Raw genomic sequence first — 14,879 nt, 5'->3', positions numbered from 1 at the left:
CCCCGTCTTCTATCCCAGGTGAACCAAAGGGATCCCACAGCCACTATGTTCTCCCCGGCACCCTGGCTAATATTTATCCCACAACCAACCTTGCCAAAAATAGATTAATTGGTCATCTGTGCTGCATATGGGATCTTGCTGTGTGCAAATTGTCTGCTGCGTTTCCTACATTACAACATTGACCACACTTCAAAGGTACTTCATTAGCTGTGAAGTGCTTTGGGATGTCCTGAGGTTGTGAAAGGTGCTATATAAATGCAAGTTCTTCCTTTAATACAAATGTTTTGTTATTTTTCAAATGTTTCCCCTTTCTTCCTCCCGGGCATTCCTTAGCTGCATCATCACTAATCTCAGGATGAGATATTTTACAGGGCTCAAGTTACTCAAATAAAATCCATGTTAGTCGCTCCCAACAGCATCATACAAAAACCTAACAACAGTGACCCCCTTTTTAGAGGGACACTGCTAATAAAGAACAAAAGTGTAAAACAGTGGGACTTTACAAATGAAATACAGTAAGAATTATTTCCAGTGTTTACTGTGCTACTCAGTCCTCACAATGATGCCCACAAGTTGCTAAGTGTTGACAATTGTCACTCTCCAAATACCTTTTCTGTACCTTTTCCATTGTACATCTCTCGATTAAAGTAATGTTCCCAACAGATTAAAAAAAGGTTTGTTTGCAGTCTGTTACTTGTTTTCACGGACAATTTTATTTTCCCTGGATCTCTGTAAATGTGATGAAAATTACAGATGCTGGAAGTGAAGGTCAGGTCACTCATTGTTTACTGGTCCTATTGGGTAGTTGATCAGTTTTTCTAAAGTACCAGGTTGGTATCTTCACAGAATTGTTATGGCGCAGGAGGAGGCCATTTGACCCATCGTGACTGCACCAGCTCTCCAAACAAGCATCGTTGTTTAATGTCATTTTCTTGCCTTTTCTCCATACCCCTGCACGTTATTTCTATTCAAGTAATCATCTAATGCCCCCTTGAATGTCTCGACAGAGCCTGCCTCCACCAGCCTTCCATGCTGTGCACCCAGACCAGAACCACTTGCGATGTGAGAAAAAAGCTTTTTCACACATTTGGAGCAGAGGTTCTGTTGAATACCAGGCGTCACTCCCAGACTCCTTGTCTGCACAGATATATAAAATTGTCACCTTGTGTTTAATTATGCCTGTTGTCACTAGGTTTCCGTGAGGCTGTCTTGTCACTCCAAGCAGTCTGGTATAGTCTTTCAGACCTAAAACTGATTCTGTAACGGGCAAAGGAATATAGGAGCAGGAGGAGGCCATTGAGGCCCCTGAGCTGTGTCACTATTCATTTAGATGATAGTTCATCTGTAGCTCAAGTCCCAACAATCTGTCTTTGCTCCACATCCCTTGACACCCCTACCCAACAAAAATCTCAGTTTTGAAAACTTCAATGTGCCACACTTGGCGGGCACTGTGCACAGTTCATGTCACCATATTGCAAAAAGGATGTACAGTTGAGAAGGTGCAAAAAAAAAAAGATAAGGATGACACGGAACTGAGGAAGTTATAAACTATTAGGAAAGATTGAACAGGCGTTTTGAAAGGATGTTAGAGGATAGATGCAGGGAAGATATTTCCACTTGTGGGCAGGACCAGAACTAGGGGCCATTAATATAAAATGGTCAATAATCCAAGAGGGATTCAGGAGAGACGTCTTTGCCCTGAGAGTAGTGAGAATGTGGAACAGGGGAGTGTTTGAAGTAACGAGTACAGATCCATTTAAGAAGCTGGATAAACATGGGAGAAAGGGATAGGAGGGTGAGGTGAAGAGGAGTAGGGGGTGGCCCGTGAGGAGCATAAGCACCATCTTGGGCTAGTTAGGCCAAATGTGTGTACTGTAAATTTTATGTAATGTATAAAACTTTGTGTAAGAAGAGTAGACAACAGATATTCAACTCTCACATTCCCACTCAGAGTCAATGAATATCTCACAAGTGGGTCATTCTCAAAGGCCATTTTTTAAAAATTAAGGGGCAATTTAGCATGGCCAATTCACCTAACTTGCACATCTTTGGGTTGTGGGGGTGAAACCCACACAGACACGGGGAGAATGTGCATACTCCACACGGACAGTGACCCAGGGCCGGGATTCGAACCCGGGTCCTCAGTGCTGTAGGCAGCAGTGCTAACCACTGTGCTACCCCTTTCAAAGGCCATTTGTATGGATATAACGATCAACACAATGGTTTCATCAATCATGCATTGCTTCGAAATGAAATGCTCGCAGGATCTGTTTAACGAAGGCTCCACAACAGTGTGTACGATAGTTCTGGAATAAAAAGGGCAAATGACTGGAGCAAAGCTTAAAGGATTTCAAAATCTAAATGTCCAACCCACCCTTGGACTAACAGACTGTAATCTGGTAATACACAATCATCTCTGACCTCCAATGGACCCATGCAGCACTTTTGCCTCTGACCTGTGAGGTTGTGGCCCTTCCCTCTCATATAATATGCAGACGGGGCAAGACCGAAATAGAATGTGCAATGCTAACTTGCTCTTAAAAAGACATTGATATAAGAAAAAAAGTGACCGAGGAAGTCATCATTTTTCTGGTATGTCCCTTTATAACTAATTAATTCCTAATTCAGTAATTCCCTGTTGAAAATCAGTGAAAAAATGACCACTCTGTCCATACTTCTGGAACGTTCTGTTTACTGAATCAGAATTCTTACAAACTTAAAAACATGTGCCAATGTCAAGACAAATAGTTCCGTTATTACAAGCACTGTGTGATGTGGAACTCTCCTGATTAGACCAGGAGTACCCCAGGACTGACCTCCAGGTCTGTCCTCATCTTGGCTCAACCCACAATTGATGCACAATTACATCAGATAGGATTACATTGGATACATGGCACAAAAGCTGGCCATTCGACCCAACCAGTCAATGCTGGGATTTATGCTCCACTCCAAGCCCTCCCATCTTTTCTCATCTAAATCTATCATTGAAACCCTCTATTCCCTTCTCCCTCATATACCTGTCTAATTTCCTCTCGAATACATCTATACGGGCAGCACGGTAGCATTGTGGATAGCACAATTGCTTCACAGCTCCAGGGTCCCAGGTTCGATTCCCAGCTTGGGTCACTTTGTGGAGTCTGCATGGGTTTCCTCCGGGTGCTCCGGTTTCCTACCACAAGTCCCGAAAGACGTGCTGTTAGGTGAATTGGACATTCTGAATTCTCCCTCAGTGTACCCCAACAGGCGCCGGAGCGGTGCGACTAGGGGCTTTTCACAGTGACTTCATTGCAGTGTTAATGTGAGCCTACTTGTGACAATAATAAAGATTATTATTACTTCACACTACAGAATACTCTAAACTTGTTACCCAAAACTCTGCCCACATCTTTACTCACAATGAGTCCCATTCTCCTATCACCCCTGTGCTTACTGACCTACACGGTTCCCAGTCAATCACTTGATTTTTAAATTCTCATCCTTGTTTTTAAATCCCTCCAGTCTCGCCCCTTCCTTCTTTGTAATCACCTTCAGCCCTACAGCCGCCTGAGATTTGTACGCTTGGCTCATTCTGACCTTTTGTGCATTCCCAATTATAATAGCTCCCCCATGTGGCTGTGCCTTGCGCTGCCTGGGCCCTCGGCTCTGGAATCCCCTCCCTAAACCTCTGCTTCTCTAAACTCTTTCCTCCTCTCAGACGCTCTTTAACACCTGCTCTTTGACCATGTCCGACCTATTATCTCCTGAGGCACACTTTGGTTATAGCATTTGAAATGAAATGAAAATCGCTTATTGTCACAAGTAGGCTTCAAATGAGGTTACTGTGAAAAGCCCCTAGTCGCCACATTCCGGCGCCTGTTCGGGGAGGCTGGTACGGGAAGTTTCTGTGAAGTACCTTGGGATGTTTCATTACATTAAAGGCGCAATGTGGATATAAGTTGTTATTGCTTTGGACCTGAAATGCCGTACCCGATTTTTGCAAGAAGTCTTGGGCTGGATTCTCCGCCGGCGGGATGCTCCGTTTTGCCGGCAGCCCGGGGGTTTCCCGACGGCATAGGGCTGCCCCACAATGGGAAACCCCTTTGACCAGCCGGCGTAATGGAGCATCCCGCCGGCGTGGTGAAACAGAAATGTGGCGGGACGGAGAATCCAACCCCTTGTGTTTAACCAAAAGAGATGCACAATAAAATGTATCCAATAAACACTGGTAATAAATACCACACCAAGTGAACAGGAAATTGGAAACTCTACGGCCATTTGCCGATTTGTACTCCTGTCGAACCTTAGTTCACATGTTCTCCATTTTAAAGTCAAGGCCCTCAGCCACTTACTTAAAAGTCTGTTTCCTTTTATTTTCCTTTGCCCGCCTTGTTTATTAAGCCCTCTGAATATATACACACACACACACATGAAGGAAGAATAAAATGGCTTCAGTTCAAATAGTGCAATCTTGTTGGCTCATGCAGAGAAAAGGTTTGGCTGGCGACTCAGTCGGTAAGAAGCATGAGGAAGGAAATGGAAGACTGTTGACTTTTTCTGCAGACAGGAAGTTGGGTTGAAGACCGCCATCATCATCTGAAGAGCTTTTGTTGGGAAACCCAGGTCACTGGAGTTGGATCTGTGACTCTAAATGTCATTGCAACTTACGTGTCCACTCCTTTCCTGGTCAGTACAAGATGACCGAATGGTGACAAACTGCTCTGAGCGATCTATCGGTACCAGTCAGTCCCAGGTCACGGTTAATGTGCTGGTTTTCAAATAAAGTTCTTCAGCTTCAATTAATGGAGAGCGACCATGCTCCATTTTCTCAATCTCGCAGCCCTGTCCATGGGTTGTGTTTGATGTCAACTGGTGCTGAAATCTGGAGATAGGGTTTGTGTTGTGGGTCCACACTGATCAGGACAGACACAATCTAATTTAATGCCAGAACGCGGAGACCCAGGAGAGAGGAGAGAGAGCTCCGTCCCATCAATTTAAAACCGGTTCTTCCTGTTATACCACAGGTCTTTCGGGGAAGCTGTGCCGCTGACTGAAATTAATGGGGAAAGAAGCCTTGAACGAGATTTAATCAGGTCTTAGCCAAGCAATATGGCAGTTGAATTCTGGAACAACTTTGTTGAAGCGCATGGTTAGGCTGAATACAACATGTATACAAAGGATCTCTTACAGCGCTTTTGGTTCGACTGCCCAGGTTCATTGGGTAGCGCTCTCTCTCACCACACAGAAAGTGGATTCAAACCCCACTCAAGAGACTTAAGCACATAATCTAGGCCCGACACTCCCAGTGCCGTACTGATGTAGTGTTTCAATGTTGCAGGTGCCGTCTTCCTCATGAGATGTTAAACCCAGGCCCCATCTGTCCTCTCAGGCGGATGGAAGAGATCCCATGGCACTTCCGAAGAAGAGCTGGAGAGTTCCCCCCCCACCCGCACCCCATATCCTGGCCAATATTTAGCCCTTACCCAACAGCGCTAAGATTATCCTGTCATTATCACATTGCCGCCCGTGGGATCTTGCTATGCGTAAATTGGCTGCCGCCTTTCCTGCGGTGGTGACACTGCAAAAAGTAATTTGTTGCCTGAGGATTTCTTTGGAACGTGCGGCCATGAAAGCTGCTGCAGACATGCAAGTCTTTCTTGGAGGAAATTGAATTATATGGCAACTAAATTAGGGGGAACACCATTTGTACTGATATGGCGCTCTCACCCAATCAATCAGCCAATAAACTGAAGGCAAGCTGCATATTATTTCACACAAATTTAAATTAGAATTTTAATTCCGATTCGAGTGATATATTTAATCAAGTCTATACTGGAACTATACATATATGTTGAAAGAGTTTCTTGGTGAACAGAATATAATACATGCTTATATACAATATATACATTTATACATATAGAACCATAAGAAACCCGATTCACCATATATATAGATATAGGATAATAAACAGTTCTTTGAATTGGCCAGTGATTCTAAAGGCATCATTAGCTTAAAGAACAAAGCCACAATTCCTTTGAATGCCAGCAAAACCGTGGGAGTGAATTGTGAACTTCAACATAGCAGAGGTCAAATTTAGAATTTTGGGCAGCGCTTGGCATGGTGGAAGCAGGCATTGGGAGGTCAAGGCATGGAGGTCAACACAGTCGGTCCCATCGCTAATGGGATCCCCAGGCGATGTTTCTGTCACCTGAAGCCCTCAACCCATTGTGAGCTACTCCCCAGGCCTTCCACTTAATACCGTGAGACACGTTCGCCTTGGGTTTTCGCACATGGCGACTTGACGAATCCTGTGGAGATGCTGTGACAGGTGGCAAATTAAACTGAAATTGGGCTCGGAAGTCACCTGTCCCCAGCTGATAGATGCAATTTGATGGTGATTTACTCGGAGCCCGGTTTACAATTGTTTTTTCTGATTTGGGGTCTGGGGCTGGCCTTCAGTAAGGCCACTGATGGACTGGACATACCACCTGGAATCACGCAGCACTAAAGGAGGCGTAGGTTATTCGGCCCATCGAACCTGTGCCAGTTCTTTGGTATAGATATGCAATTAGTACCACATTTATGCTAATTTCCCCATAACGCTGTAATTCTGTATCACCTTCAAACACCTATCTAATTCCTTTTTGAAAGTTACTAATAAATCTGCTCCCACCACCCTTCCAGATGACAAGAACTCACTCCTTAAGAAAATTCTCCTTGGCTCCCCCTCTGGTTATTAAACTGTAGACCTGTGTCCAGCCCTCCCACCATTGAATAGAAGCACAGAATGATTACAGCGTGGAAAGAGGCCTTATTTACTTGATCAAAATCCCTCATGATTTTGAACACTTCCCTATTAAACATCCTCTTCATCTTCTCTGCACGAAGGAGAACAATCCCAGCTTCTCCATGTAACTGACATCCCTCATTCCTGGAACCGTTCCGGTCAGTCTCCTCTGCATCATCTCCCAGGCCTTGACACCCTTCCGATAGTGTGGTGCTCAGAATTGGACACAATACTTCAGCTAAGCTCTAAGCAGTCATTCATTAAAAAAAAATTTAGAGTACCCAATTCATTTTTTCCAGTTAAGGGGCAATTTAGCGTGGCCAATCCACCTAACCTGCACATCTTTTGGGTTGTGGGGGCGAAACCCACACAAACACGGGGAGACTGTGCAAACCCCACTCGGACAGTGACCCGGGGCCGGGATCGAACCTGGGACCTCGGCGCCGTGAGGCAGCAGTGCTAACCACTGTGCCACCGTGCTGCCCCTAAACAGTCATTCATAAAGGTTTAGCATAACTGCTATATTTCCTTTTGCTCTATTCCCTCTTCATAAAACCACGAACCAAGTGTATGGCTTTTGAAGACTTTTCAACTTTCCTGTCGCCCAGGTCCTTCTCAACAGCAACATTCCCCAGGTCCTCACATTTTTTTAAAAAATTACCGCTTTTCTATTTTCCTCTCATTTCTCCACATTCTAGGCAGAATTTTACATTTCCTCCCAAGGCGGGTTCCGAGGTGGAGGGCGGGGGAGCAAAAAACTGAATGGGTGGTGCTCTCCCAGGAACCTGCCCACCCTGACACAATTGCACGGTGGGGCAGGCAAGGCCTGGGGCGGAAAACCCGGCCTTTCGGCTCTTAAGGTATTTTCCCGCCAAGCCTACACCTTTAGGCTGGCGGTTGCGGATCACAGCAAGGTGTGAAATAGAAAAAGAAACAATTCTCCACCTTGGGATGGTGGTGGTGGTGGGAGTCCTCAATCTGAAAGCCCTCCAGATTTGAGGGGCGCCCTTCCCTCCAGGACCTGAGAGTCCTCCCTACCTCATCCCCGATAGCGAGCTCGCCCTCCCACCCAAACCCCCCCCCAGGGCATCCCCTACCATCCCACCCCTGGAACTTATCTTAGGGAACGATCCTGGGCAGAGCATTGCAGTACCTCTTCTGGCCACTGCAGTGCTAAGCCTGGATGGGTTGGAGAGCTGTCAACAGTTCTCCATGGCGGGTCTTCCTTCCAAAGATGGATGGAAGGCCTGCCCATTGCCAATTAGAGCTCACTTCTGAGAGTCAGCGGGAGCGTGTTGCACGCTGACTCTCGAGATGGCGAGTGCGCAAAGATTCTGCACTATGTTTCACATGTCACTTTCTTGGCCACTCAGTATGTCTGTGTACCTTCACAGCCTTTTTGTGTCATAGAATCATAGAATTTACAATGCAGAAGAAGGCCATTCAGCCCATCGAGTCTGCACCGGCCCTTGGAAAGAGTTCCCTACTTAAGCCCACGCCTCCACCCTATCCCCGTAACCCAGTAGCCCCATCTAACCTTTTGGACACTAAGGGACAATTAATCATGGCCAATCCACCTAACCTGCACATCTTTGGACTGTGGGAGGAAACCGGAGCACCCGGAGGAAACCCACGCACACATGGGGAGGATGTGCAGACTCCGCACAGTCAGTGACCCAAGCCGGAATCGAACCTGGGACCCTGGAGCTGTGAGGCAGCAGTGCTAATCACTATGCCACCGTGCTGCCCCTCCTTCGACCGAAAGGAATAAGAGCAGAATTAGGCCATTCGGCCCATCGCGTCTACTCCGCCATTCGACCATGGCTGATGTGTTTCTCATCCCCATTCTCCTGCCTTCTCCCCTGATCCCCTTATTAATCAAGAACCTATCTATCTCTGTCTTTAAGGTGCTCAGTGACTTTGCCTCCACAGCCTTCTCCTCATAGCTTACTTCCCACCTAACTTTATATCATCAGCAAATGTGGATAATACTCAGTCCCTTCATCTGGGTCATTAACAATAGATTGTAAATAGCTGATGCCCAAGAACACAACACCAGGGATGTACTTCTGAGGCTATATAAGACTCTGGTCAGACCCCATTTGGAGTATTGTGAGCAGTTTTGGGCCCCGTATCTAAGGAAGGATGTGCTGGCCTTGGAGAGGGTCCAAAGGAGGTTCACAAGAATGATCACTGGAATGAAGAGCTTGTCGTTTGAGGAAAGGTTGAAGACTCTGGGTCTGTACTCGTTGGAGTTTACAAGGATGAGGGGGGATCTTATTGAAACCTACAGGATTCTGCGAGGCCTGGATAGAGTGGACGTGGAGAGGATGTTTCCACTTGTAGGAGAAACTAGAAGCAGAGGACACCATCTCAGACTAAAGGGACGATCCTTTAAAACAGAGATGAGGAGGAATTTCTTCAGCCAGAGGGTGGTGAATCTGTGGAACTCTTGCCGCAGAAGGCTGTGGAGGCCAAATCACTGAGTGTCTTTAAGACAGAGATAGATAGGTTTTTGATCAATAAGGGGATCAGGGGTTATGGGGAGAAGGCAGGAGAATGGGGATGAGAAAAATATCAGCCATGATTGAATGGCAGAGCAGACTCGATGGGCCGAGTGGCCCAATTCTGCTCCTATGTCTTATGGTCTTAACTGATCCTTGTGATACCCTACATAGCCAGCCAACCAGAACATGATCCAATATTCCTACTCTCTGTTTACTGTCTGTTGACCAATCCTCTAACCATGCCCCAACCCCGTGATTCTGAATTTCATGTAATAACCTCTTGTATGCCAATATATCCAAATTTCTTTGAAAATCCATATCCACCACATGCACTTGTTCTGTGCTACCTACATCCTCAAAACTTCCTTGAAAGAATTCCCTTCCAGAAATCCATATTGCCCCTGCCCGAACATATAACTTGTTTCTAAATGCCCTGTTACCACAGTCTTAGTAACAGATTCCAACATTTTCCCTCTTACCTGCTGCCTGGTAATGTTGACCACAGGCTACACGCGAATGACGTTCTGCACATTTAATTGGTGAAAATGTTTGAAGTCAAGTTTTTGCTGAATCGGTTTTGCGTGGATTTTCCGGCACGGATTTTGCGAGAGGCTGCAGAGTGAGATGGCTCGACATTGACAAGGAGTAAGGAGTCGGGAACAGGAAGGTTAGCAGAAAATTAATCACGGTTCCCAGACAATTTAAAGCCAAAATTCTTGGTGTCAATAAACCAATGGTCTACACCAACCATGTTGTATAAAAAAACCTGAAGGTGATGAGTGGCCTGTTTATCAAATACAGATTTCCATCCCTGAATATTCAATTTTATATGTATAAAGTTATAACGAGAGAAGCCAAACTTGTAAAGGATCTTTTGAAACTTTTTTTTTTGCAACCCAGTTTTCACTTTGCAGGTTGTGTCAGCCCACATTTTTACTTTAATCTCTTTATGTGTTAACGCTTGGGACTGCTTGATTCCTCTGCTGGATGTGTGTTGGGATCCTCGGGGTTTGCTGCCTCTGGGAGCCCGTTGAGGTCGGACTTGCTGGTGACTTTGTCGCCACTTTCAGATGACGAACCGCCTCCCGCCCCACCAGCTCCCGCCTTGGGTTGGGTGGTGGTGGTCCCGTTGCTGCTGGACACGCCAGTGTCCGACTTGCCAAAGTTGAACAGCTTGCCGGGGTTGAAGGGCTTGGTGGGCGACTGCACCTTCTCCTTCTCCGCCGCCCCATCCTTCTTCCCGTCTGCTGGCGACTTAAGGAACTTGAAGCTCAGAAACCCTGGCAGCTTGCTCTCGCTGCTGGTCGGCGACTGGGGGGACTTGGCAGCGAATTTGCCCTGCAGCGGGATGATCTGCTTCAACTTCAGGACGTTGTTGGAGGCCAGCAGGGAGCTGGGCCTTTTGGGTCTCTCTGTAGACTGGCCAGACTGAGCTGCTTTCGATTTGCCGTGAGCTCGGCTATGAGCCTGATCGGAGGACAAGGTACCAGGCTTTCCATCTTCCTTCCCTGCCTCTCTCTCCTTCCTAGACTGCAAGTTCTCCTTCTGTTCCTGTCGGTGTTTCTCCTCCTCCTCACGTTGCCTCCTCTTCTGCTGCTGCTGATAGTGTTGCTGTGCCTGGCGCTCATGCTTCTGCTCGGAAGGTAAGAAGATCATTAACATGATTCATAGTTTCACTACCCTGCCAAAGGGTTCCGCAATATGTAAATGGTTTCAGTCTCTAACATTCTTTCTTTAAATAGGTTCCTTCCCACTGTGGCTGCTGGCATGTTCCTCTCAGCTAGCGTCTGACAACCCACTGCCAACAAGTAAAAATTTGCCCCAGTAGAACGACTCACCTTAAATGCCTCCCTCCGTTGATATTCCAGCTTCGCCATTTCCTCAGCTACCCAGGCAGGAACATCTGGAATTGCGATTTTCAGCACATATTTCAAAAGGAACGCAAAATGCTGCAGGAGACAACACCAGGTTATAGGAGATTTTTCAATGGGTTGCATGCCACGCACCTCACTGTAACACTCTGATATACCCCACACTCTTCACTGTAAAAGAATGACTAGGGTAAGAGTAGGACCAGTCAAGGACAGGGATGGGAAGTTGTGTGTGGAGTCTGAAGAGATAGGCGAGATACTAAATGAATATTTTTTGTCAGTATTCGCTCAGAAAAAGAGAATGTTGTGGAGGAGAATGCTGAGACCCAGGCTATTAGAATAGATGGCATTGAGGTACGTAGGGAAGAGGTGTTGGCAATTCTGGACAGGCTGAAAATAGATAAGTCCCCGGGGCCTGATGGGATTTATCCTAGGTTTTTCTGGGAAGCCAGGGAAGAGATTGCTGAGCCTTTGGCTTTGATTTTTATGTCATCATTGACTACAGGGATAGTGCCAGAGGACTGGAGGATAGCAAATGTGGTTCCTTTGTTCAAGAAGGGGAGTAGAGACAACCCTGGCAACTATAGACCGGTGAGCCTCACGTCTGTTGTGTGTAAAGTCTTGGAGGAGATTATAAGAGACAAGATTTATAATCATCTAGATAGGAATAATATGATTAGGGATAGTCAGCATGGCTTTGTGAAGGGTAGGTCATGCCTCACAAACCTTATCGAGTTCTTTGAGAAGGTGACTGAACAGGTAGACGAGGGTAGATCAGTTGATGTGGTGTATATGGATTTCAGTAAAGCGTTTGATAAGGTTCCCCACGGTAGGCTATTGCAGAAAATACGGAGGCTGGGGATTGAGGGCGATTTAGAGATGTGGATCAAAAATTGGCTAGCTGAAAGACAGAGGGTGGTGGTTGATGGGAAATGTTCAGAATGGAGTTCAGTTACAAGTGGCGTACCACAAGGATCTGTTCTGGGGCCGTTGCATGAGCAGAGGGATCTCGGTGTCCATGTACATAGATCCCTGAAAGTTGCCACCCAGGTTGATAGGGTTGTGAAGAAGGCCTATGGAGTGTTGGCCTTTATTGGTAGAGGGATTGAGTTCCGGAGTCATGAGGTCATGTTGCAGCTGTACAAAACTCTGGTACGGCCGCATTTGGAGTATTGCGTACAGTTCTGGTCACCTCATTATAGGAAGGACGTGGAAGCTTTGGAGCGGGTGCAGAGGAGATTTACCAGGATGTTGCCTGGTATGGAAGGAAAATCTTATGAGGAAAGGCTGATGGACTTGAGGTTGTTTTCGTTAGAGAGAAGAAGTTAAGAGGAGACTTAATAGAGGCATACAAAATGATCAGGGGGTTAGATAGGGTGGACAGTGAGAGCCTTCTCCCACGGATGGAAATGGCTAGCACGAGGGGACATAGCCTTAAACTGAGGGGTAATAGATATAGGACAGAGGTCAGAGGTAGGTTCTTTACGCAAAGAGTAGTGAGGCCGTGGAATACCCTACCTGCAACAGTAGTGAACTCGCCAACATTGAGGGCATTTAAAAGTTTATTGGATAAGCATATGGATGATAATGGTATAGTGTAGGTTAGATGGCTTTTGTTTTTTGACTTCCCACGTCGGTGCAACATCGTGGGCCGAAGGGCCTGTACTGCGCTGTATCGTTCTATGTTCTATGTAACACTGATATACCCCACACCCCTCACTGTAACTCTCCGATATACCCCACACTCCTCACTGTAACACTCTGATATACCCCACACCCCTCACTGTAACTCTCCGATATACCCCACACTCCTCACTGTAACACTGATATACCCCACACCCCTCACTGTAACACTGATATACCCCACACCCCTCACTGTAACACTGATATAACCCACACCCCTCACTGTAACTCTCCGATATACCCCACACTCCTCACTGTAACACTCTGATATACCCCACACCCCTCACTGTAACTCTCCGATATACGCCACACTCCTCACTGTAACACTGATATACCCCACACCCCTCACTGTAACACTGATATAACCCACACCCCTCACTGTAACTCTCCGATATACCCCACACTCCTCAGTGTAACACTCTGATATACCCCGTACTCCTCACTGTAACACTGATATACCCCACACCCCTCACTGTAACACTGATATACCCCACGCCCCTCACTGTAACACTCTGATATACCCCACACCCCTCACTGAACCCCTGATATACCCCACACCCCTCACTGTAACACTCTGATATACCCCACACCCCTCACTGTAACACTCTGATATACCCCACACCCCTCACTGTAACCCGTGATATAACTCTCTCTGACTCTCCAACTCCGGTTGTGCTCTCTTACCTCCAGGATCACAACAAGGATGATAGCCATCTCGGAGCTTAGTGAAGGGAACAGGCGCTGCAGTTGTCCACACTGACCAATCAGATAGCAGTTAACAATGATGGCCAACACTCCCATAGCCTCCATCACATTCTGTGGAGAAACAGCAAGTGACCAAGTTCAGCAGAATCGCACCATTCCTGCTTCAGTTTAACACACACAAGAACAACATAGTCGCAACAGACATTGGGCTTGTCAGCCCAGTCCAGCACAACAGGAAAACTGCTTCAGTCACATCAGCTCAAGTAGAACAACTGCTTTCACACCCGATCATAGAACATAGAACATTACAGCGCAGTACAGGCCCTTCAGCCCTCGATGTTGCGCCGACCTGTGAAACCGCTCTAAAGCCCATCTACACTATTCCCTTATCGTCCATATGTCGATCCAATGACCATTTAAATGCCCTTAGTGTTGGCGAGTCCACTACTGATGCAGGCAGAGCAATCCACGCCCTTACTACTCTCTGAGTAAAGAACCTATCTCTGACATCTGTCTTATATCTATCTCCCCTCAATTTAAAGCTATGTCCCCTCGTGCTAGACATCACCATCTGAGGAAAAAGGCTCTCACTGTCCACCCTATCCAATCGTCTGATCATCTTGTATGCCTCAATTAAGTCACCTCTTAACCTTCTTCTCTCTGACGAAAACAGCCTCAAGTCCCTCAGCCTTTCCTCATAAGATCCTCCCTCCATAGCAGGCAACATTCTGGTAAATCTCCTCTGCACCCTTTCCAATGCTTCCACATCCTTCCTATAATGCGGCGACCAGAATTGCACGCTATACTCCAAATGCGGCCGCACCAGAGTTTTGTACAGCTGCAACATGACCTCATGGCTCCGAAACTCAATCCCTCTACCAATAAAAGCTAACACACCATACGCCTTCTTAACAACCCTCTCAACCTGGGTGGCAACTTTCAGGGATCTATGTACATGGACACCAAGATCTCTCTGCTCATCCACACTACCAAGAATCTTACCATTAGCCCAGTACTCTGTCTTCCTGTTATTCCTTCCAAAATGAATCACCTCAAACTTTTCTGCATTAAACCCCATTTGCCACCTCTCAGCCCAGCGCTGCAGCTTATCTATGTCCCTCTGTAACTTGTAACATCCTTCCGCACTCTCCACAACTCCACCGACTTTAGTGTCATCTCCAAATTTACTCACCTATCCTTCTACACCCTCCTCCAGGTCATTTATAAAAATGACAAACAGCAGTGGCCCCAAAACAGATCCTTGTGGTACACCACTAGTAACTGGACTCCAGTCTGAACATTTCCCATCAACGACCACCCTTTGTCTTCTTCCAGCTAGCCAATTTCTGA

The 14,879-nt window shown here is 46.5% G+C and overlaps 1 protein-coding gene across 3 annotated transcripts in view; it reads right to left on the bottom strand.

The window, feature by feature from the left end:
• Positions 1-7,859: 7,859 nt before the first annotated feature.
• LOC140395024 (anoctamin-8-like) overlaps positions 7,860-14,879 on the bottom strand; it is a 172,031-nt gene continuing 165,011 nt past the window's right edge. For 2 of the 3 annotated variants that reach the window (XM_072482344.1, XM_072482346.1), the window contains exons 15-17: positions 13,509-13,640; positions 11,109-11,219; positions 7,860-10,902 (exon numbers count right to left, since the gene is read on the bottom strand). In XM_072482344.1, coding sequence (XP_072338445.1) covers positions 10,225-10,902; positions 11,109-11,219; positions 13,509-13,640 — 921 coding nt within the window. In that variant the 3' untranslated portion in view covers positions 7,860-10,224. The remainder of the gene's footprint in view (positions 10,903-11,108; positions 11,220-13,508; positions 13,641-14,879) is intronic. The other variant, XM_072482345.1, reaches the window with a different exon arrangement.

This window comes from Scyliorhinus torazame, chromosome 18 (assembly GCF_047496885.1).
Source record: "Scyliorhinus torazame isolate Kashiwa2021f chromosome 18, sScyTor2.1, whole genome shotgun sequence".
NCBI lineage: Eukaryota > Metazoa > Chordata > Chondrichthyes > Carcharhiniformes > Scyliorhinidae > Scyliorhinus > Scyliorhinus torazame.
The sequence above is the reverse complement of the archived record's forward strand: the minus strand, read 5'-3'. Positions and strand labels throughout refer to the sequence as shown.